At 38.1% G+C, this 21808-nt stretch overlaps 1 protein-coding gene across 1 annotated transcript in view; it reads left to right on the top strand.

The window, feature by feature from the left end:
• nup210 (nucleoporin 210) overlaps positions 1-21808 on the top strand; it is a 293306-nt gene that overhangs the window by 247919 nt on the left and 23579 nt on the right. Inside the window, exons 34-37 of the mRNA XM_028823964.2 lie at positions 10132-10255; positions 13409-13555; positions 21207-21460; positions 21567-21783. Coding sequence (XP_028679797.1) covers positions 10132-10255; positions 13409-13555; positions 21207-21460; positions 21567-21783 — 742 coding nt within the window. The remainder of the gene's footprint in view (positions 1-10131; positions 10256-13408; positions 13556-21206; positions 21461-21566; positions 21784-21808) is intronic.

Below are 21808 nucleotides of genomic sequence, written 5' to 3'. Positions count from 1 at the left end.
GTAAAGAGCACTTACAATAACATAGAAATCAATATAAACAACATTAACATCATTATCATTTGAGAATATGAAGTAATATATAAGAAGCACATTGCATATAAATATAAATTATTAAACAGTAAAATGTTCTTCTATAAAACACTACTGTGGCTATTCGTTTGTCTGTCCAGGATTTTAAATGAGCTGTAGCTCGCAAACCGTTTCACCTATTGACTTGAAATTTGGTACACAGATACTACGTCACGTCTACTATTCGCTTTCCCACACATATGAATACATATATATATATATATATATATATATATATATATATATATATATATATATATATATACACATACATATACACACACATACACATATATACATATACATACATAGTGCATTGCAACACGGGCTGCGATTGTTACATGGGAGGGAGAGGACAAATCACAGCTTCCCGCTTTCTAATCGGGCTTGTGATTGCTGCTTTGACGGATGCCCAGATCCCACAGTATTTCCCCTTAGGAGAGGCGTTAGGCAAGTGTAATTGAATAGCGGTGCTGCAAGTTATTACTCTTTTTATCTTTATTTTATTTTATTGTAGAATCAACTCACAGCTGCGCGCACCAGTGCGTGCGTGGCGGATGCGTACGGCTGACGTTTTCATTGTCTACCACCTTCGCTAATCATTCTTGAGGCAGATTGAAGAGTTAAGTGCCAGCTTAACTGAAAAATTAAAGAAAACATACTAAGTTTAAAAAAAAATCAGTTTTAACGGGTAAAGATGCCGACGAAAGAAGAGAAGCAGCGGGACGCTAGGGTGAAGAGCTGCTCATTAAGCAGCAAGCTCATCAACCTCTGAGCAAACGAATGGTAAACGTACAGAGAAAGAGGATAAATACTATGAATGGTCATGTCAAGTGTATTCACTCCACGTTATCGTGCAGTGCGCTGTTACTGGTATTTTGATAAAAGAATCTGAATAACATATAAGAAGCGTATAAATTATTAAACAGTAAAACATTAACATTTAAGAAGTAAAGATACATTGAGTACTACTGTAGTGCTTTCAGGTATAGTACATTTTTTGTTTGCCCATTACATGCATAAATGTATACATTTTTTGGTGTACCTACCCAAGAACACGCGACATGACCCGGCAGTTAAAAATTTATCGCTCCAGCAATTTTAACTCTGTTACAAAGTCATCTAATATGGTATTGCAAACGGCAGCGGGAGCGTTTCTATAAACTCAATTTAAACTTACTGTTTACACCGTGCTTTGAAGATGCATAGTATGCGACACGTGTTTCGCCGTAATTGTGGGCTCATCAGGAGTACACAGTCACTGCACTCCCTTACGGGAATCGATCCTCGGACGTAGAGGCGAAGCCCCTAACGTTGTGCCACGGCGTGAGGTTCATTCATTTGACAGCATATAGATCGGGGTAATTACATTGCAGGCATTCGTAGTCTGATTCACAATCTGATTGTATGGGTGGTTACCTACCAGGTAACGCTTGTGGTTGGTGAGCAAGTCGGCTAACTTCTGCCACGGTGCCCTCTTTCAGTTGCGAGAAGCAGATCATACAATGGTTGAAATAGTTTAATATATATAGCAAAATCACCGCGCTTCGCAGGGGCGAATATGGTATTGCAAACGGCAGCGTTTCTATAAACTTAAAGTTACGGTTTATACCGTGCCTTGTTTCATATTCTTTTCCTACCTTATCAATTGTGTAATGTGTTTTTTGAACAGGTTTGATTCATGGAAGAGATCACTCCTGCTGCGTTCAGTCACTTCACGTGAGCCACTGTCTTGTGTGATGTTGCGATGTCCACGGGTTTATTTAATGTTAGCTAAGACCCGGCAGTTAAAAGTTTCTCGCTACAGCAATTTTAACTCTGTTACAAAGTGATGCAAACTCTCGTTTATACCTCGTGTCTTCTCATTAAACTTGTATCTCGCGAATATGGCATTGCAAACGGCAGCGGGAGCGTTTCTATAAAGTTAAGGTTACGGTTTACACCGTGCTTTTTTATACCTCGTGTCTTCTCATTAAACTTGTATCTCGCGAATATGGTATTGCAAACGGCAGCGGGAGCGGTTCTATAAAGTTAATTTAGACTTACGGTTTACACCGTGCTTTTTTATACCTCGTGTCTTATGAAGATGCTTGTATGCGTCACTCACTCGCTTCTTATTGTTTCGCTGCCTTGTCAATTGTGTAATGAATGTTTTCTTCTGTGCTCTTTGGGGCTCCTCCTTCTTTTCTACGTACTGAGTTCACAGTCAGTTCACGTGATTACGTGGGAGGCGTGATGACGCGACACGCAACTCAGTCTCCTACGGCCATCTTGCTGCCTACCATTACAGTATATGGACAAAAAAGAGGTTCCAGTTATGACCATTACGCGTATAATTTTGAAATGAAAACTGCCTGACTTTTGTAAGTAAGCTGTAAGGAATGAGCCTGCCAAATTTCAGCCTTCCACCTACACGGGAAGTTGGAGAATTAGTGATGAGTGAGTCAGTCAGTCAGTCAGTGAGGGCTTTGCCTTTTATTATTATAGATATATATATATATATACTGTGTGTGTGTGTATGTATGTATATATATATATATATATATTATATAGGTATTCACAGCGCATCACTTTTTCCACATTTTGTTATGTTACAGCCTTATTCCAAAATGGATTAAATGTATTTTTTTCCTCAGAATTCTACACACAACACCCCATAATAACAACGTGAAAAAAGGTTACTTGTGATTTTTGCAGATTTATTAAAAATAAAAAAATTGAGAAAGCACATGTACATAAGTATTCACAGCCTTTGCCATAAAGCTCAAAATTGAGCTCAGGTGCATCCTGTTTCCCCTGATCATCCTTGAGATGTTTCTGCAGCTTAATTGGAGTCCACCTGTGGTAAATTCAGTTGATTGGACACGATTTGGAAAGGCACACACCTGTCTATATAAGGTCCCACAGTTGACAGTTCATGTCAGAGTACAAAACAAGAATGAAGTCAAAGGAATTGTCTGTAGACCTCTGAGACAGGATTGGCTCGAGGCACAAATCTGGGGAAGGTTACAGAAAAATTTCTGCTGCTTTGAAGGTCCCAATGAGCACAGTGGCCTCCATCATCCGTAAGTGAAAGAATTTCGAAACCACCAAGACTCTTCCTAGAGCTGGCCGGCCATCTAAACTGAGTGATCGGGGGAGAAGGGCCTTAGTCAGGGAGGTGACCAAGAACCCGATGGTCACTCTGTCAGAGCTCCAGAGGTCCTCTGTGGAGAAAGGAGAACCTTCCAGAAGGACAACCATCTCTGCAGCAATACACCAATCAGGCCTGTATGGTAGAGTGGCCAGATGGAAGCCACTCCTTAGTAAAAGGCACATGGCAGCCCACCTGGAGTTTGCCAAAAGGCACCTGAAGGACTCTCAGACCATGAGAAAGAAAATTCTCTGGTCTGATGAGACAAAGATTGAACTCTTTGGTGTGAATGCCAGGCGTCCCGTTTGGAGGAAACCAGGCACCGCTGATCAACAGGCCAATACCATCCCTACAGTGAAGCATGGTGGTGGTAGCATCATGCTGTGGGGATGTTTTTCAGGGGCAGGGACTGGGAGACTAGTCAGGATAAAGGGAAAGATGACTGCAGCAATGTACAGAGACATCCTGGATGAAAACCTGCTTCAGAGCGCTCTTGACCTCAGACTGGGGCTACTGTTCATCTTTCAGCAGGACAATGACCCTAAGCACACAGTCAAGATATCAAAGGAGTGGCTTCAGGACAACTCTGTGAATGTCCTTGAGTGGCCCAGCCAGAGCCCAGACTTGAATCCGATTGAATATCTCTGGAGAGATCTTAAAATGGCTGTGCACCGACGCTTCCCATCCAACCTGATGGAGCTTGAGAGGTGCTGCAAAGAGGAATGAGCGAAACTGGCCAAGGATAGGTGTGCCAAGCTTGTGGCATCATATTCAAAAAGACTTGAGGCTGTAATTACTGCCAAAGGCGCATTGACAAAGTACTGAGCAAAGGCTGTGACTACTTATGTACAAGTGATTTCTCAGTTTTTTTATTTTTAATAAATTTGCAAAAACCTCAAGTAAACTTTTTTCACATTGTCATTATGGGGTGTTGTGTGTAGAATTCTGAGGGAAAAAAATGAATTTAATCCATTTTTGAATAAGGCTGTAACATAACAAAATGTGGAAAAAGTGATGCGCTGTATGTGTGTGTGTGTGTATATATATATATATATATATATATATATATATATATATATATTGTGAGCTGCGGAGCTGATCGCACCCCCAGAGAATACAGACGCCCCTGGGAAAACCCCTAAAAAAACATTGACAGACTACCTTCACATTCCTCCGTTCCCTTCTGGCTGGCTCTGTCACGCAATATGCCTCTCGCGCGGTGCTCCGCTTTCTTAAAAAGCCTGTACGGGCTTCTTTCAGTTTGTTAAGTTGATTGCTTGCTTCTCCTTCTCTCTCTCTCAGACAATATCTGCTCCTGGCGGAACTGTCATCTCTGACTTGTCATGGAGCACGTTTAAACTTTTGAAAAGAGACAAATGTTTGTTTGCAGTGCTTTGAATAAAGTTCTTTTTTTTTTTCTACAACCTCCTGTGTCTCTGTGCAAATCTGTGACCCAAGCGTGACAATATATATAAAATATACAGTGGACCCTTGACTTACGAACTTAATTCGTTCGCGAGGGCTGGTTGTAACTCAAGTTGGTTGTAAGTCAAGACTATTTTTCCCATAAGAAATAATGGAAATACCCATAATGCGTTCCGAACCTCCCACTGCAACACTTACTTAACCTTTTCATAATAAAAAAGGGTTGTATAATGTGCATAATTTACCAAAACACCAATAATTTTTCTAATGTACTAACCAAAAAGTTATAAAAAGTGCCTAGCCTACCAGAAACAACAATTTCATACTGTACTCCCCATTTAATTTGACATCCTTGGGCTGCAGGAAGGGAGGAGGAGGAGAATGAAGCGGAAGGTTTTTTAAAGGCTTTCTTTAACTTGCGCTCAGGCGTTTGCAATCATTTCAATAGCTTCTTTTGCGTTAATTTTAATCTCCTCCTGCCTACAAGTTATTCTGACGAGAATTTTTCTCAGCATTTCCTTGCGATAATGCACTTTCAAGGTGCGAATGATGCCCAAATCCAATGGCTGAATCGCTGCAGTGCACTTGGGTGGGAGGAGTTCAACTGGAACTTTATTTAAATGTGGAAGCATGTTGTGGGCAGCACATTTATCAATCAGAAACTGAATCATCTTTTTTTTTTTTTCTTCATATTGTGAGGTTTCTGAACTCTTTTGAGACACACCACTCCCCACTCCCCACTCAATGGGAACAACACACTGAAGTGTGTCCTGAAGCGCGATTGCCGCGTCTGTGGAAGCTTGTTTGTCCCGTGCCGGGCAGGGTAACAACAGACTCCTAGCGCTGCAGTGAAGCGACACAGAAGCAAATCATAAAAGATCGGGGTTGCGCTATCAGACCCTGTCTTGCTCCCCAAAACATGAGGTTGAGTCTCAGTACTTTAGCAAAACCAGCTTTATTCAGCTTGAAACAGGAAAGTCACACTTATTTATTGTAGCGTGATCTGCCATTCTGCTATACACAGACACAGCAGATCAGTGATCAAGTTACAGTACCTGTTACCTGCATTTACAATGTTCCTTGCATATCACCCATCAATATCTTTTCTGTTTGCTTTGGCTGAGAGACTCAGCACAGCTTTGAGCCAGCTGTTGCCCCAGCAACAGATAAACAGTCTTCCATAGACGCGGAGTTTGGACTTCGGGGTGTCGTCTAGTTGGGGGAGGTCCCAAGAGAGTTTACAAACCTGACATGAATTAGTGCCGCATTAATAGGAATGTTTCTTGAACGCGCATCACTGAACCACATAAAAACTGCTTTTTCGATATCTTCAAATGCAGCAGTTCACATACGTTTTGCAACCCAAGATTTTTCTTCTTTTTTTGCTGGGTCTTTCAAGAAAGTTGACAGCGTCGATAGCAATAGCGAAATTCCGAATTCACTGGCAACGTCTTTTTTTCTTTTTGCCGCAATCGAGAGCTGCAAAAAATGTAAAAGTTTTTTTTTCTAATACATGTCTGCCATTTCTATAGGAGGGTGACAAGGAGTTAAATTCCAATGGATGTTTTTCAAATGTTGACGAGCAATAAGTAAAAGGTATCACTGAAATCCGCAGGAAATAAAAAAAAGGCAAAAAAAAAAACTACGAGGAAAAAAAATTTACAAATTTAAAAATTTACAGTGTTTCTGTTTGGGGGGTTGTTGTGCACAACTGAGCTGCGGTACAGAATTAACTGCTCTGTGAATGATTCATTCAAGCATTTCAAGGTCTTTAGGGCACTTCATTGTAATGAAAGTATCTGCTGAATGTACTTTGTAGTAACGAGATTTCTATAGACTCGCATCATACGGGGAAGCTGTCGGGAACATAAAAACACTTCGCTGTAATGAAAATTTTGTTGTAAAGATATTCGTTGTAACAGAATTTTACCTGTATATAGATAAATCACTGCACTGACCAAAATTACTTCCACAAACATGTATCTGGGCTCCAACTGACGCTTACTAACGCTCTTGGCTGTTTGTTTACAATCGCGTAAGCGGATACACGTGACCGCATTCAGGTCGTAACGCAAGATGTTGGTCGTAAATCAAGTTGTTCGCATGTCAGGCCGGTCGTATATCAAGGGTCGACTGTATATATAATATATATATTTGTGTGTGTGTGTATATATACTGTATATATAATGTATGTGTATATGAAATCGATTCAAAGCCACTGAATTTCTGCATAGTCTTGTGTATTAAGAGTTGATATTATTTGAGTAATGTTTGAATATTTTAGACAGGGTCAGTTTTTAATTATCCAATGCTAGTAACAGTGGTACCATGTGCCTGCAAAGCCAAGGGTTGATATGGTTCAAGTTACTGTGTAAACACACTTTTTGCAACTTTTATTATATCAAATGAGCTTTTCATTGACTTTAAAAAGAATGAAGACTCATTGTAACTACAACTTCTCAGTGGTGAATTGGGAAACAGAGTCCTGAAGTTTTTAGATGCCTGAAATGTAATTTTACATCAAGTTGACATTCAGTGTAAATTCTTGGTATGCCTACATAAGGTGCCTACAGCTTAACTATGTGTTAATGAGACCAGAGGAGCATAACCTCCAATATTCTACCAAATTCTCTATATACTAGTTAGAGACATACTCACTTTCTCATTCATTGCCGGGAAATAAAGGTAAGCTGAGTTAAACAATCAGGCAGAAGTCTGCTCTCGGTGGACCACTATGCTCATGGCTTCAAGAAAAATTTGACTTGCAGGAAAACAGCCATAACTGTAGAGGACCTAAGACACAATCTGAACATCTACTTTTAGATGCTGACTTATGTAACAAATTAACTTGGCTTCAAATTTCAGAGCAGAGGTACCTGTAGCTTTGTCCTCACTGTAATCAAACTGGTCATTAAAATAAATGTGACACCGAAACATATAAATACTTTCTAAACCAATGGCCAGCTATGAGAGTGTTATTTTTAGCTCTTATTCCACTTATTTACATCTTGCAATGTATTTTACTTTGTCCTTTAAGCTAATTGACAGATTGGATATATTTGTGAATGTGTATGTTCTAGTTTGTTAAATGTAGCTGGTCAAGATAAACAAATTTCCTCTTGTGAACAATTAAGGTAATCTAATACTTAGCACTATATCAGCTCCTTATCCCTAGACTGTACTTGCCTTTCACCCATCATTATCTAGCCACATACCAATCCGTATCAGTGAAGCAGCAGGGGAAACTGTCAGTTGTTTCTGATTTGTTAGGTTACAGATATTAAAAGACTTGTTTTTTGCTATGTGACAGTGCAGTAATACTGAAAATATAGTGCCTTCTTTTGCTGAGGCATGAGTATGTGGAGATCCCTGAACTTCTGTCATTCCTCTGTAGAGAATGTCCTGATTGGTGGCTCCATTGTATAGTGCAATAATGCAGACCAAACAAGATACAAAGGCTATCCAAAGTATTCTTGGATTTGATGTACCTTCCATTCTAGAGACTGACACCAAATGCTGCCGACATAATAAAGGACTGCAATAATGGCCCAGGCGAATACGGTTTTACCTGTAATCATTACGCTTTTTAATTAAGTTTTGCTCTGTTTTTCAAGTGTTCTTTGCTAAAAGGGACTGCAGATGTCATTTATTTCCATATATTTTTCTATAAAATAAGTAATAAAGTGAAACCTGCTTGTATATGTATGTATAGATGCTAGCTAAATTTAAGAATAAACATAAAATGGGTATGTCTGCCACACCAACACCATGTTTACTTTAATTATTGATTATATGCTGGGTATCTCTGGCACTGCCCTCCAGTGGTTTAAGTCATATCTGACTGACAAGGAAGAGTTTGTCTTGGCAACAGCAGATCCAGCTCAGCGCCAGTCACACAAGGTGTTCCTCAGGGCCTTGTCTTTTGGCCTTTTGCTCTGTTGTGTCTATATGCTTCCCCTTGGCCATATCTTTTGTAGCTAAGGACTGGGTTATCATTTTTAAGCAGATGATACTCAACTCTTTTTCAATGTAATAGTGCAAGTTTTCTCATCATACAACTTGCCTCAGTGAAATTAAAACCTGGATGGAGCAGAATTCTTAAAGTTAAATTGCAACAAAACTGAAGTCTTGCAAATTGGCACTAAAGCACGGCTTAAGAAAATGAGCTCCTTCTCCATCACTTTTGATTGTGATATCATTAAACCTTCTTATGATGCAAGGAATCTTGTTGTCATTTTTGATTCTTCCCTTTCTTATTCCACACACATAAACCACATTAAGAAACATTCCTACGTTTGCCTGTGTAACATATCCCATGTTTGCTCATTCCTCCCCTTTTCTAATGCTAAGAAACTTGTCCATGCTTTTATCACATCCTGCATCAATTATTGTAACTCCCTACTGGCAGGTGCTGCTTCTAATCTTCTATCACAGCTCCAGTTGATTCAAAACTCTGCTGCAAGAGTCCTAACACAGATCAGCAACTGTGAGCACATAACACCCATTCTGCTTCACCTACACTGGCTCACTGCGTCTTACAGAATTTAATATCAAATTCTATTATTAACCTACATAGCTTTAAATGGCCTCGCACCGGACTACATCAGTGACGTTCTCCATCACTTTGCTCTTGTTCACCCAGTAAGTTCCTCTGATACTGGTAATCTTGTTGTGCCCCATACTAACCTGCACTCTATGGTTGATAGTGCTTTTAGTTGTATAGCACCCAGACTTTTGATCGACCTCCCTAAATGAATTAGATCAGCTGACTGCATTCATTCTTTTAAAAAAACAACTTAAAACTCATCTGTTCAGGAAGGCTTTTAATTGAACCTGACATTCTGCCTCCTCTTTTTAGTCGGTCTAGATGCTCAGTATAATTTGTGTGTGTGCTGTATCACAAATGATGTTATTTGCTAGGCTTTCTTTTAGTACTGAATTTAGTATTTTACTCTTGTTTTATTGTCTTTTAATCTATTTAATGTTTTTGTATAGAAGAAGAAGAAGTATATCCTTTATCTGTTTTAATGTTCTGTTCAGGAAACATCTGTATCCAATGTTACATATACCTGCTGTTTATTTACAAGACTCTGAAGTGCCTTGAACATGGGAAAGGCACTATATAAATAAAATTTGTTATTATTATGTTTACTACTCACTACCTCAGAACTTGCTTCATATGCCTTCACTAACATTTATTTCTCATTTTTGGATTAGAATTAAGGAAAACAATTTCCTTTGAATGGCTGTTAATGAGAATTACACTAAACATCTCCTTCAGTACCAGCTTTATCTCCTACACACATTAAATTCTACTTATTAGGATTCTGTAAATCCATATTAAATTCAATATGTGTCATCTACAATTTTAAGCTTGATTTCCATTAATTGCAGTAATGGTTATGGGGTTCATTCTTCATTTAATGGCTGCCTTGAGCTTTTCTTCTCCAAACAAAATAGAGTTTTAAGGCTATCCTGAGCTAATTTTTGTGTGTGTTTTTAAGGTTTTCATCTCCGGTGCTGAGAAGATCACAGTCATGACAAGCACTGCCAGTTCAAGGAATATTGCAGGGGGTGTGTTCTCTAGACCCTTTGTGACTACACGAGAGAAGGGAACCAATTTAATAGGTATGGATGGTACATTCCTGTTTGCATTAGACAGTACCTACCACAGAGAAACAGCACCTGCATCCAACTATGTACTTCATGCCAAATATGGGTGGCAAGGAGCCCTTTTCACACTTAGATGGGTTTTTTTTTCCTCAAGGAGACGTGTTGAAGGAGTAAACACACTTTTGGTTACCCAATACCATGTCATATCATGAAACGAGAGCTTCTCTAGTGTCCTTCTGAGTTCAAAATTTGTCATCATGTCAAAAAATATCTCTTTAAATCTTTACACACATTTCTTAACCAGAAGTCTTAGAATTTATCCAATTATATTTTATGGATTTTCTTTAACACTATCGTGTAATTCTTATAATACTAAGCCCAAAACTGTGTGTCATATTTGAAATCTGACCTCTGAGATGGTTCTTACAGGTTAAAAAGACACTGTCTTGACAGGTACTTGCACTTAGCATGCTGTATAAACCAAAATCGTATTAGTGTTTTTAACAGCCCTTGAGCAGAGAAGACCACTAGAACAGCAAGTGTTGTTCATTTTAATATGTTCTCATTTGATAGCTCCATAACAACCATTATTTAATTGATGTAGATGCTCACAATATGTCAAAGTACTGAAATTGATCTTTTCTCTTTGTAAAGGTTAAAATCGAAACAAATCATGTTAAACCTTTTTCCACTTTAAGAAGATATTGCAAAATATTAGGGCTGGGCGTTATTATCATGTTAACGCATTAATTAATTAACGCCGACAATTATTTTATCAGGAGTTAATGCAGTTTTTGTTGTTGTTATTATTATTATTATTTTGAAAGCTTCAGTCTTGCTAGCAATCGATAGAGATCATTGGTCTTCTTGTTATAGCACTTTTCGATACACTTTTGCTAGAAGGAATGTTAGTTTTGTTGATTTTACCTCGATTCCCTGCGCATGCATGAGTAGCAAAGAGCAAACAGCTCTTCACTGTGGAGAGATACCAAAGTGAATGCTCAAAGCAAAATAATCCGTGGAGGACATTTTTCGTATTCTCGCTGAATCGGACTCTGATTTGTCGAACTCTGATTTTGATGCAAGTGATCTGGAGATGTAGATCAAAAACGAAAGTGATGTACTGGCATCAGCTGATCGGTCCCCAGCTGTTCGTGGTGCTGAACACGTTCATGCAGCTGATGCATCTATGGCATTGTTCGCCTGGGAGGACTGACACTTATGATGACAGGAGGTACAAACCATATTGCATCTCACTGCACCTGACACCAAGCCCCACCCTATCCCGCACCTGTATCACAAAGATAGCCAGGCAGCCAGCCAGCCCACTTTGCATTCCTGCTGGCCATCAAGCCGCCCCCCGCACAGCTGCTGCTGCCACAACCTTCAAACTGGTGCCAACAACAGGCATCTACAGATGTTTTATGTTGATTTATGTAAGAAACCATTGCTTTGCGCACTTTTCAGAAAACTTAGTTTTTTTGGAAAAAATATTAGCCCTCAAAGAGTTACTACTGAACATAGACTGTTTTTCTTTTATCAGGGAGCAGCATAATGTTTCTGCTGGTATCTGTTCAGATAAAAAAGAAAACATTTAGAAATGTTAACTTGCTATTGCTTTGAAGGTGCCTGTTATAATGTTGTGATCATGGCTCTGGACTCTGAGGGTAACTTGTTTTTCTATAACAAACTAGATAAAACATTAATGCCCTGGCAGTGGCAAATAGCTTTGGTTTTATATTTGATTTGATTACATTAATGTTTAAGTTGAGATTTACAAGAAATATTTTAACTGCTATTATGTAAAGGGAATACTGCTGTTAAAAAGCGCCTTATTTGTTTAAAGTGTCTGCAAACCAAATACACGCAATACACTACTTTTTTGAATTTTGCACATAACAATGTGATTGTTGTGATTGTCTGCAATTAATAGTGAATAAAAAATTTTATCACTGCCCAGCACTAATATATAATATTTTACTGTGTTGCCTATATTAAGGCAGCTGCCTAGGACTCTCCCAGCTTAGCACACCTGCATATTTTTTCAATGATTCCACTCTTCTTTATGGATGAATTCTAGGTCTGTCAGTATGTGAGAGAATGTCCTGTTCACATTCCTATTTAGCCAAATCCTCAGAGTGGACCTATAGAAGGTGTTGATTGTGTTATTTTTTAGCCATTCCTTTCATTTTGCATGTATTCATTTACTAGATATTTTTTATCCAAAGCAAGTTACAAATGAGGTTACCATAAGTCAACATAAGTTAGAATCTGTTTTGAAACACGTATTATAACTTGAGACTAGGTTATAAAAAATCTACCAAAACACTTATCAACTACTATCTTGTACGGTGACTTTCTGTCTGATTGATTTTAGCTGTTAATGTTTTATTATCTAGGAATTGTGGCTCACTTGTATTTCTGCTCTGAAGTCACTAACATGGTTCTCACTAGTTTGAGATATACTTATTGATCTTTCTCAGTATGCCATTTGCAAACTTGGCCCAACTGACCCTCTTTTTCCCTTTTTCTTTCTCTCACTTTCACTCCCTCAACCCTTTTGTTTCTCTCACTCTGTCTCTCTTTTTCTTACTTATCCAATCTATCCTTCTCAATTGTTCATACACTTATGTAAAGTGGTCAAATAGACTAGTTATGCAACAACACATTCACACTTCAACTCTGATAAATGGAGAAAAAAGTGATTTTTTTTGTTTTTATAAAAAGCTGTGTCCATGAAGTATTGTTTTTTTGATATGTTCTCATTTTATCTTAATATTATAACTATTCCCATCTAACCCTAAGCAGCTTTCAAAAGATGTTATGCACTGCCAATAAAAGTTAAGCCCAAATTATCAGTGTAAAAGCAATGTTTTCTATTAACAATGTGCCCACTTGTCTGTGAAACTGGAAGGAATTGGACTGGATATGCAGTATGAATGAGGCATGTCTCAGTATAGGTGTAAAGGGCCATCATTCTCACATGTTCAGACTACAATGAACTTCTTGCATGTGTAGTATGGTTGTTGGTGTTTTATCATGCTGTTTATCATGGAATATGCCTTATCCTTTACACCTGTGCAGTAAATTGCCCAGCTGATGAAATGTCTGCATGGTGCTAATGCATATAAAAATGTAATGTTCTGAAATGCTTTGCTTTGCATTTAGGTCGCTGTTCATCTGCCCAGGTAGACGCCATTAACGATTTGCATCCAGAGTCCAATATCAACTGCCAGCTCCAGTTCAGCAGTGAAATAGTTGAGTTGACTGCCACTGATGCATTCACCTCACAGCCAGGATTTGATCCATCCTCAGGTAAAGTATTTCATATGTTAGCTTTGGTGCTGAACAAAATGTTACTTTCTTATAGTCCTAGGTGCTGCATGTCACTAGATTCTGTTGGCCAGGTGGTTGTTGAAAGTATTTACCTTAGCTGAGCCACCCAACACAGTGGTTACCAAACTTTATATCAAGGACTTCCAAAATTTTGTACCATCTGAGCAGAAGAACCCTTAACTAATATAAAGCCAATGCTGGCAAGTGGAGAGTGATCTTGGCACTTGGATCTTGGTTACTGCTAACAGTAGTCACACTACATCCATCCATCCATCCATTTTCCAACCCGCTGAATCCGAACACAGGGTCACGGGGGTCTGCTGGAGCCAATCCCAGCCAACACAGGGCACAAGGCAGGAAACAATCCCGGGCAGGGTGCCAACCCACCGCAGAGTCACACTACATGATTTTATATAATAGTGGACCTATTAATCAAAGCAAATACTTAACTACAGAGGCTATTGATGCATATGTAATCAAGTGTCATGTGATATGTCTGGGCCAGGAATACTCAACCTTTATTCCTCCAATGTAGTTAAAGTATGGTAATGGAATCAAAAAATTTGCTATAGTTAAGTTCAGATTCTGATTCTGTGATGTTCAAAACGTTGAGATAAGTTGATTTTAGCATGGTGTGTTTGTGTGCCTGTGGAAACCTGTCTACATCGATAACTCTTGAAAAAATTGACCTATCTTTTTCAAACAAGTTGCATCAGGTTTGTCCTGTTACAGGCTCTGTGCTATTGATTTTGGCCCAGGTTTCTCCAGTACTCCTCCCTATGTCCATCAAAAACTGTTTGATCTGTGCTATAGAAATTATGTGACCAAATTTTTTGCAGTCTGCTCAGTTTAGTCATTAAATTCGGATATGCTGATTTTCGAAGTTTTTGCATGAGTAGTTTTGAAAATACATAATTTATACACAGTAAATATACATTTATACACACACGCACAGTCCAAAACAAGTGCATACATGAGATAGATAGATACTTTATTAATCCCAAGGGGAAATTCACAAATTTGAATGTGCACTCACACATTCAAAGAAATTTATATGTAAAGATAGCTGACCGCTTGTTTACCATAGCAGCCGAAATGCTTGATGAGAAAGAAAAGAACACAAACAAGCGCACACAAACCTAGATCTGTGAAGGTCGACGTATACAGAGGCATTAAGCCACCCCTGCATCAGTCTGTCTATCTGTGTAGTTTGGTTACTTCATTTGACCAAATGTGTTTAATTTTAAATTAAATACATTTGGTTCAGTTTTCTGTTTACGTTACATTTCTTTGTGTGCATAATAAATATTTTACAAGTTAATATATTTGATTTTATATTATTGTACAGTACAATTGAGTGCATTATATTGTAAAATCTCCTGTTTCATGGAAGTACTGAATATTCTATTCCATACTGATTCCCCCCTTGGCAAGTCTCTCCAGGGATGGAAATGTTTTTAAATACCAACATTTTTTGTTTTCTGTCTTACATTATTAAGTACTAAACTCTTACGCTTTCTTTACTGTATAACCAACCCAACCCCCAATATTGCATTTAGGGATTTTTAACAATGCATTACAAGTAGTTTTGTTGTGGTTGTGTTTAATTATCCTTATGGTATGCCAAATAAAGAGAGTAGTGTAGCTTGCTAAGGATTAAAAATAATTATAATTACAAAAAATATATAGTTGCACTTTCTAAAAAGTAGAAAAAAAAAAACTTACGTACAACTTCAATTGGGTAAAAACAGGAAAACAACTCGAAGTCTATGTGAAGGATGACATCACTTGATACTAGGGTTGTGTATTGGCAAGAATTTTGCGATACAATATGTATCATAATACAGAGGTTACGATTCAATATATTGCAATACTGTAAGCAAGGTGATATATTGCAATTTTTTTTAATCTAATTTTAGTAAAACTATCATAGTGTAAAGAACAAACCACTATATGCATAAAATCGGAGTTAAAAAAAAAAGTTTACTTTTTATGCAATCAGAACAGTGGGATCTGCAACTGCATTTATCACAGTCCCTATAACATCAGACATCATAGCAATACCTTTTGTGCAATCTGAGGAAAGGAATTAACATGTTCCTATATCACTAATAAATCACTGTACTTTCTGATCCTTCTTTAAAGGTTCGCAGTATGCCACACTATATTTCAAGTAGTTTATAAGAAAATGCATAACATCATAGCACTGTAATCTGAACAAAGGAATTAACATCAGTAAAAAAATAAAAGTGCTTGCAGGATTCTTTAGGGAAACAAATTGAGAAAATTTTAAAAAAATCAAACAGTGTTGCATATAAATTCAGACAGTATATACATTAAATTTTGCTTTAAAGGTTTACATTCTATTGTAGTATGTAGGCCATTTTTAAATTTTTCAATCTGAAGTGGTTAATAAAAAAATGCATTGTCCCTTTAACATCCAACATCATAACACTATATTTTCTGCAATCTGAAAAAAGGAACTACATCTGCCTATATCAGTGAAAATTTAAAACTGCTTGCAGGATTACTAAAGAAAATATTAAACAAATGTAAGAAAATATGTATATATTGATAGTGAACATTTTTAGATCTTAAACTTGGATTGCACATGTGATTACAGTTTGTATGTATGTCAGTGCTTATTTTTTAAGAGGGCAGATATCTTTGCAAATTAAATAGAGTATTGAGTGAGTTATTTTGTTTGCATGAGCTGATGTCTGTGCTAACTTCGGTGTTTGAACTTGTTCCATTAGTGAGTTGAGAGGCACCCACTTTTTTAACACTTGCCATTTGCTGCTCCTTTATCTGTACATCAGAATGATGTCTTGCTAAGTGTGCTCTCAGATTCGTTGTGTTCCCCGAATATTTGATTTTGGCATGGCACAATTTGCAGACGGCATGGCTCTTATCAATCTCCTTAGTGCCTTCTTTATATGTGAATGCCAAAATGAGGCCCCACTTCTGCTCTGTACACTGCGGGAGCCGGTCTAACTCCTCTGGATTCAGTCATCGGTTGTCATGTTAATAGTCAGCTCAGTTGGTTACTGCACGATCCACGTTGTCTGCCAGATCTGCTCACCTGAGTATTGAAAGCCTACATACATCAACCCTTACACTATTTCCTCTCTCAATTTATGTTGTTACATTAGCTGCTATCTTGAGATCGGGGGTTTAAACACAACGCAAAATGAACTGTGTGCATTGAATGTTTGAATGTAAACTAGTAATTAAAAGTCGATACTGTTTTTGAGAATCGATGTACTATCGAAAAACATAATACTGTATTGCAATACTCAAGTGGATTGATATTTTTTTACACCGCTATTTGATGCACCAAATTTTTTTGTTCTGTAGAGTCATTATCAATGTGCGATTCCAGTTTTAATAGCCTTAAGCGGCTTTCTGCTTCTCAGACCCCATATGAGCAGTACAATACTTTGAATTGGTGTGGGCAAGTGAAAACACAAGTGAAGGACCACTGTGAGACGGAGAAATGGACTTGACTTGAAATACAGCCTAGCATGAAACCAACAGTTCTTTAAATGCCCACTCACATCCCTCATATGTTTTTTTTTTTTTTTTGTTTTTTTTTTTTTGTCCCCTCACATGCTGGCCCACCACACACGTTGAGAACCTCCGCTTTAGTCTACAACTATGTTGATGCAGGACTATGTTTATGCAACAGTTGAAAAACATTTTAAGTTATCTGTATGTTTATTTTAAAACTACATATGGCATATTAAAGACTGTTGCGACAAGAAGAGACCCAAGACATTGCAAAGCTTTGGGGCAGCCACCCGTATAATCTGTATCCTGGCTGCAAAAAGTAAAAGTTGCAAGCAAGTAGTAGTTACAAGCCAGAGTCCAAAACAGAACTGCCCTCCAGGGGAAGTGAGTGAGGTTTTATAGGAGGTCAGGGGGAAGTGATAACGTCCTCGGGGCTGAAAGTGATGTCGTCCTTGGGGCCAGAAGTGGCGTGTCCCGAGTCAAGGCAGTGGTTCCTGGTGGGATTTCCTGGGAAAGGTCTGCAGGGAACTTCGAGCATTAGTGCTCCCCGCCACCCCCTGGGCAGATGTATTACCATTATTCTCCAAGCCCTTCAGCTGCCTCCTATTCACACATGTGTGACACTGTCTTTAAAATCAGAACAGATTTTTGTTTTCATGAAAGTGAACTTCCTGCAGGCTCACAGTTTGAAAATCCCTGGTCTAATATATGGCATCTGGAATTAAAATTACCTAGTCCCTCAATCTGTGCCCATTAAGGTAGAATGGGGAAGCGATGAAAGCATCAGAAGGAATTGGAGTATTAAAGCTGAATTTTTAGTAAAATAGTGACAGTCATACCTGTAAAATATTACTATTATGTCATTTTGGTAGCATTTTTTGCCCGTCTTTGTGTTTTAGAAGTCAAAATTGGGGCTATTCTTTCAAGTTTTTTCTTGATTATTTTTGGCACAATGACAAATTCAGTGCCAAATTGTATTTTTTTATTCCCCCTCACAAAAAAATTGAAATGCATTATTTTACTTAGCTCAGATGTTTAAAATTTTAAAACTATTCACATGTGTCAAGCTAAGTTAAGCATCTGAAATCAAACAACTCCGATTTAACAAGTATCGCTTTTCTATATTACAACTGTACAATTTTGTATGTCACTACTATACACAGAAAATTGGAGATGAGCTGGCTGTTGGGAATTAAATTTTCAAGAATCTTTTTTTTTTTTTTTTTCTTCAAACTGGTGGCCCTGAGCAGACGATTACTATACTGACATTAATAATGGTTTACTAACATCACTTGCCTGCTTTTATGTTTACTTTTATTTTTCATATAATTTTTTTATTTAACATGAATTATGAATTTCAAGAAAAAAGAAACATATGAAATGACAAAATAATATCCTATGGAAAACACCAAACCCCCCTGACACATGCTCTAGATGAAATCCTTTCTGTCTGCTCCTCAGAATCTATCCTACAGGAAAGGGAAGCAAAGTAGAATATGCAGGAAATAAAATATTAGTAATAGTTTTAAAAAAAAAAAATTGTATTGATGTCCACCATTGTTTGTTTGTTTTGAAAACATGCATTTTAAAATGTATTTTGTTTTCTCTGACTCAGTTTCTCTTTCCAAACTGATCAATGTGATATTTGATTGCTCGACTTTCAGCGGGTTTTGTTAATATGGACACAAACTGACATGCACACACACCAGTTTGTGTTTATAGTATTGGCAGTAGCTTGTGAAGGTTTGACGGGAACAGGAAATGGTCCATTTCCTTTGCATTGGTTAGAACACTTTATAATGGAGGTGTGTGCTCATGCACTGATCTACAAGAGATTTCCTTGCTATAGGAGTGGATCTTGGTGGGATGTTAACCCAACTATTAGCATGACCCCATTTGTGTCTATGGATGCATGAATCCAAAGATGCTATATTTGTTTAGTGTAATAATAAAGATGGGTACACTGCAGTCATAAAGGGATAGTCAGCAGAAATACTGAGGTAGGCTGTGTTATATTTAAATGATGCTCAGTTGGCACTAAGGGGCCCAAAGTGTGCCAAGAAAATATCCCCCACACCATTACACCATCATCACCAGTCTGAACCATTAATAGAAGGCAGGATGGATCCAAGCTTTCATGCTATTGACACCAAATTTAGATCCTACCATCCAAATGTCACAGCAGAAATCAAGACTCCTCAGACTGGGCAACGTTCTTACAATCTTCTATTGTTCAATTTTGTTGAGCCAGTGCAAATTATAACCTGAGTTCCCTGTTCTTAGCTGACAGGAGTGGCACCCAGTGTGGTCTCCTGCTGCTAAAGCCCATCTGCTTCAAGATTTGACGTGTTGTGTGTTCAGAGATGCTGTTATGAGTAGTTATTTGAGTTACTGTTACCAGTCTGGCCATTCTCCTCAGACCTCTGGCATCAACAAGGAATTTTCTACCAGAGAGCTGCCGCCCTCTGGATATTTTCCCTTTTTCGGACCATTCTCTGTAAACACTAGAGATGATTGTGTTTGAAAATCCCTGTAGATCAGCAATTTCTGAATTACTCAGACCGGCTTGTCTAGCACAAACAATCATGCCATGTTCAAAGTCACCTAAGTCACCTTTCTTCCCCATTTTAATGGTCAGTTTGATCTTCAGCAGGTCATCTTGCATGCCTTAATGCAATGAGTTGTTGCCATATGATTGGCTATTTAGATATTTGTGCTAACAAGCAGCTGAACAGGTGTACCTAATAAAGGGACCTGTGTGTGTGTGTGTGTGTGTGCGCGCGCGCGCATTACTAATAGTTGACCTGCTAAACACTGCAGGTCAAAGTCTGCTTCTTACATTTTGTTTATGGCTGATCCATACTAATTTGTAAATCTTATATTAATCAAACCAAACACAGCACTCAGTTGCACCTCTGTATCTGTGAAAACCTTGCTTATGGTTTTTCTTCAAGGGAATCCCAACATAGATACATGCAATCTAAAAAAGCTACATTTGGTGTTCTAGGACTCACGCCCCCAGTAAAATGTTACTAGTTGTGTGGTCTGTTGAGCTTCTCTACCAAGTGTGCTTGCACACATTTCTCATTCAGTGTGTTTATTTACAATTACTATTAGGATGAGATTTCTTTATTTTGCATCACAGCTTTGTGCTTTTGTGTATGTGTGTGTGTGTGTGTGTGTGTGTGTGTTTTTTGTTTTGTTTTTGTGGGCTTTTTTTCTTTTTTTTGTATACATTAGCATTACATTTTTGATAAGGTGTGGTAATTGAATAAATGAGTAAAATCCTGGTAGGTTTAGAGTTGCATTAAGCCATTCTGTGGTTGTGCCACTTATATTTGCATAATTATGAAGATATTGAATATTTTCTCTATTCTGCACACAATTGAAGGCAATTTCTGAAGCACCAATTAAATAATTCATAGCAATTTATTCAGTTTACTCAAAACTTTCCTTAGAGTGATACATACAGTACTTTGTACACAGAAATTGAAAGACTTCTGGTTGCCAGTGGTTTCCATAGCAACCCTTGTAATTGAATGGTCTTCATGATCAGGAAGTCTTAATTTTGATGCTAATTGCTCTCAATAGGGATCTTCATTCCTGTGTAGTGTCTTGGCGGTGCTGAAATGTTTGCCCAAAGATGAATGAGGGCAGATTTTATTGGTGATGGTGACAAAAAAACGATATGCAGCAGAGATGAGAGTGTTGTATCACCATCATAAGAATGTGTCAGTCTCTGAAGCTGTGCTGCAATTAAGCACATCATTTGTGTAATACTTCACGTATCCAGTTGTCTTGTTAGATTTGTACTTTTGTGTGTCCTGATGTGCTGCTGTAGCAGAACATTAATCATATTTAAAGATAGCAGAATGTTTATTCTGCAGCAGAGTTAATTCTCTGGAGGCCATCACCATTAAAGAAATCTAAACTCTTCTAGACTGCGGTTACTTGAAGTTATCAGCACTGCAAGTTTACACTGCCTTACCAAACACAATCAACTGGAGCTTCATTTGCTGATTTTGAAAATGACCACCCACCATTCTACAGTCTGTGCACTCCTTCCAAAAATCACTTATTAGTTTTTAACTGGTTATATACTTTCTCCTTGTCCTTACAGGTTACTACACCTGCTCTCTTAGCATGCAGAGACTTAGCCGCACCCAGCTCAAGCTGCTCCTCCGTATGTCTCACAAGTTCATAATAGTGAAGGCAGCTTTACAAGGGAGCCACATCTCAGGAGAGCAGATCACTACTGAAGTTCCTTTCACGCCTGGCTTTTACACTGACCAGACAGAAATCACACTAAATAACCTGCACACTGCTGCTGATATTACAGTATATGGGCCTTCTGAAGTTCTTGGCAACCTTGAGGTGAGCATGTCTAAGCATAAAACAGTGTGAAATATATTTGTGTTCTTTTATTTAAATCTGACTTACATGCAGATAACTATCTAATATAACTCAATTTATCCTCTAGGTGAAGTCAAGCTCTCCTCACATTGTTGTTCTGGAAAAAGAGACATCCTATGCCACACCTAGCTTTGTGAAGTACACAGTCAGCATGTCTGACCCAAGGCTTCTGACTCAGAGTGATCTATCAGCAGGCATCGCTGTCTCTAGCCCACTAACAGAGCAGTCCATTATTGTTCCAGTAACTTTGACACATGCATCAGACAGAAGTACTGCAATGCAAGGTATCTATTACATCTGTATGTAATG

Source organism: Erpetoichthys calabaricus, chromosome 18 (assembly GCF_900747795.2).
Source record: "Erpetoichthys calabaricus chromosome 18, fErpCal1.3, whole genome shotgun sequence".
NCBI classification, from domain to species: Eukaryota; Metazoa; Chordata; class Cladistia; order Polypteriformes; family Polypteridae; genus Erpetoichthys; species Erpetoichthys calabaricus.
The sequence above is the reverse complement of the archived record's forward strand: the minus strand, read 5'-3'. Positions and strand labels throughout refer to the sequence as shown.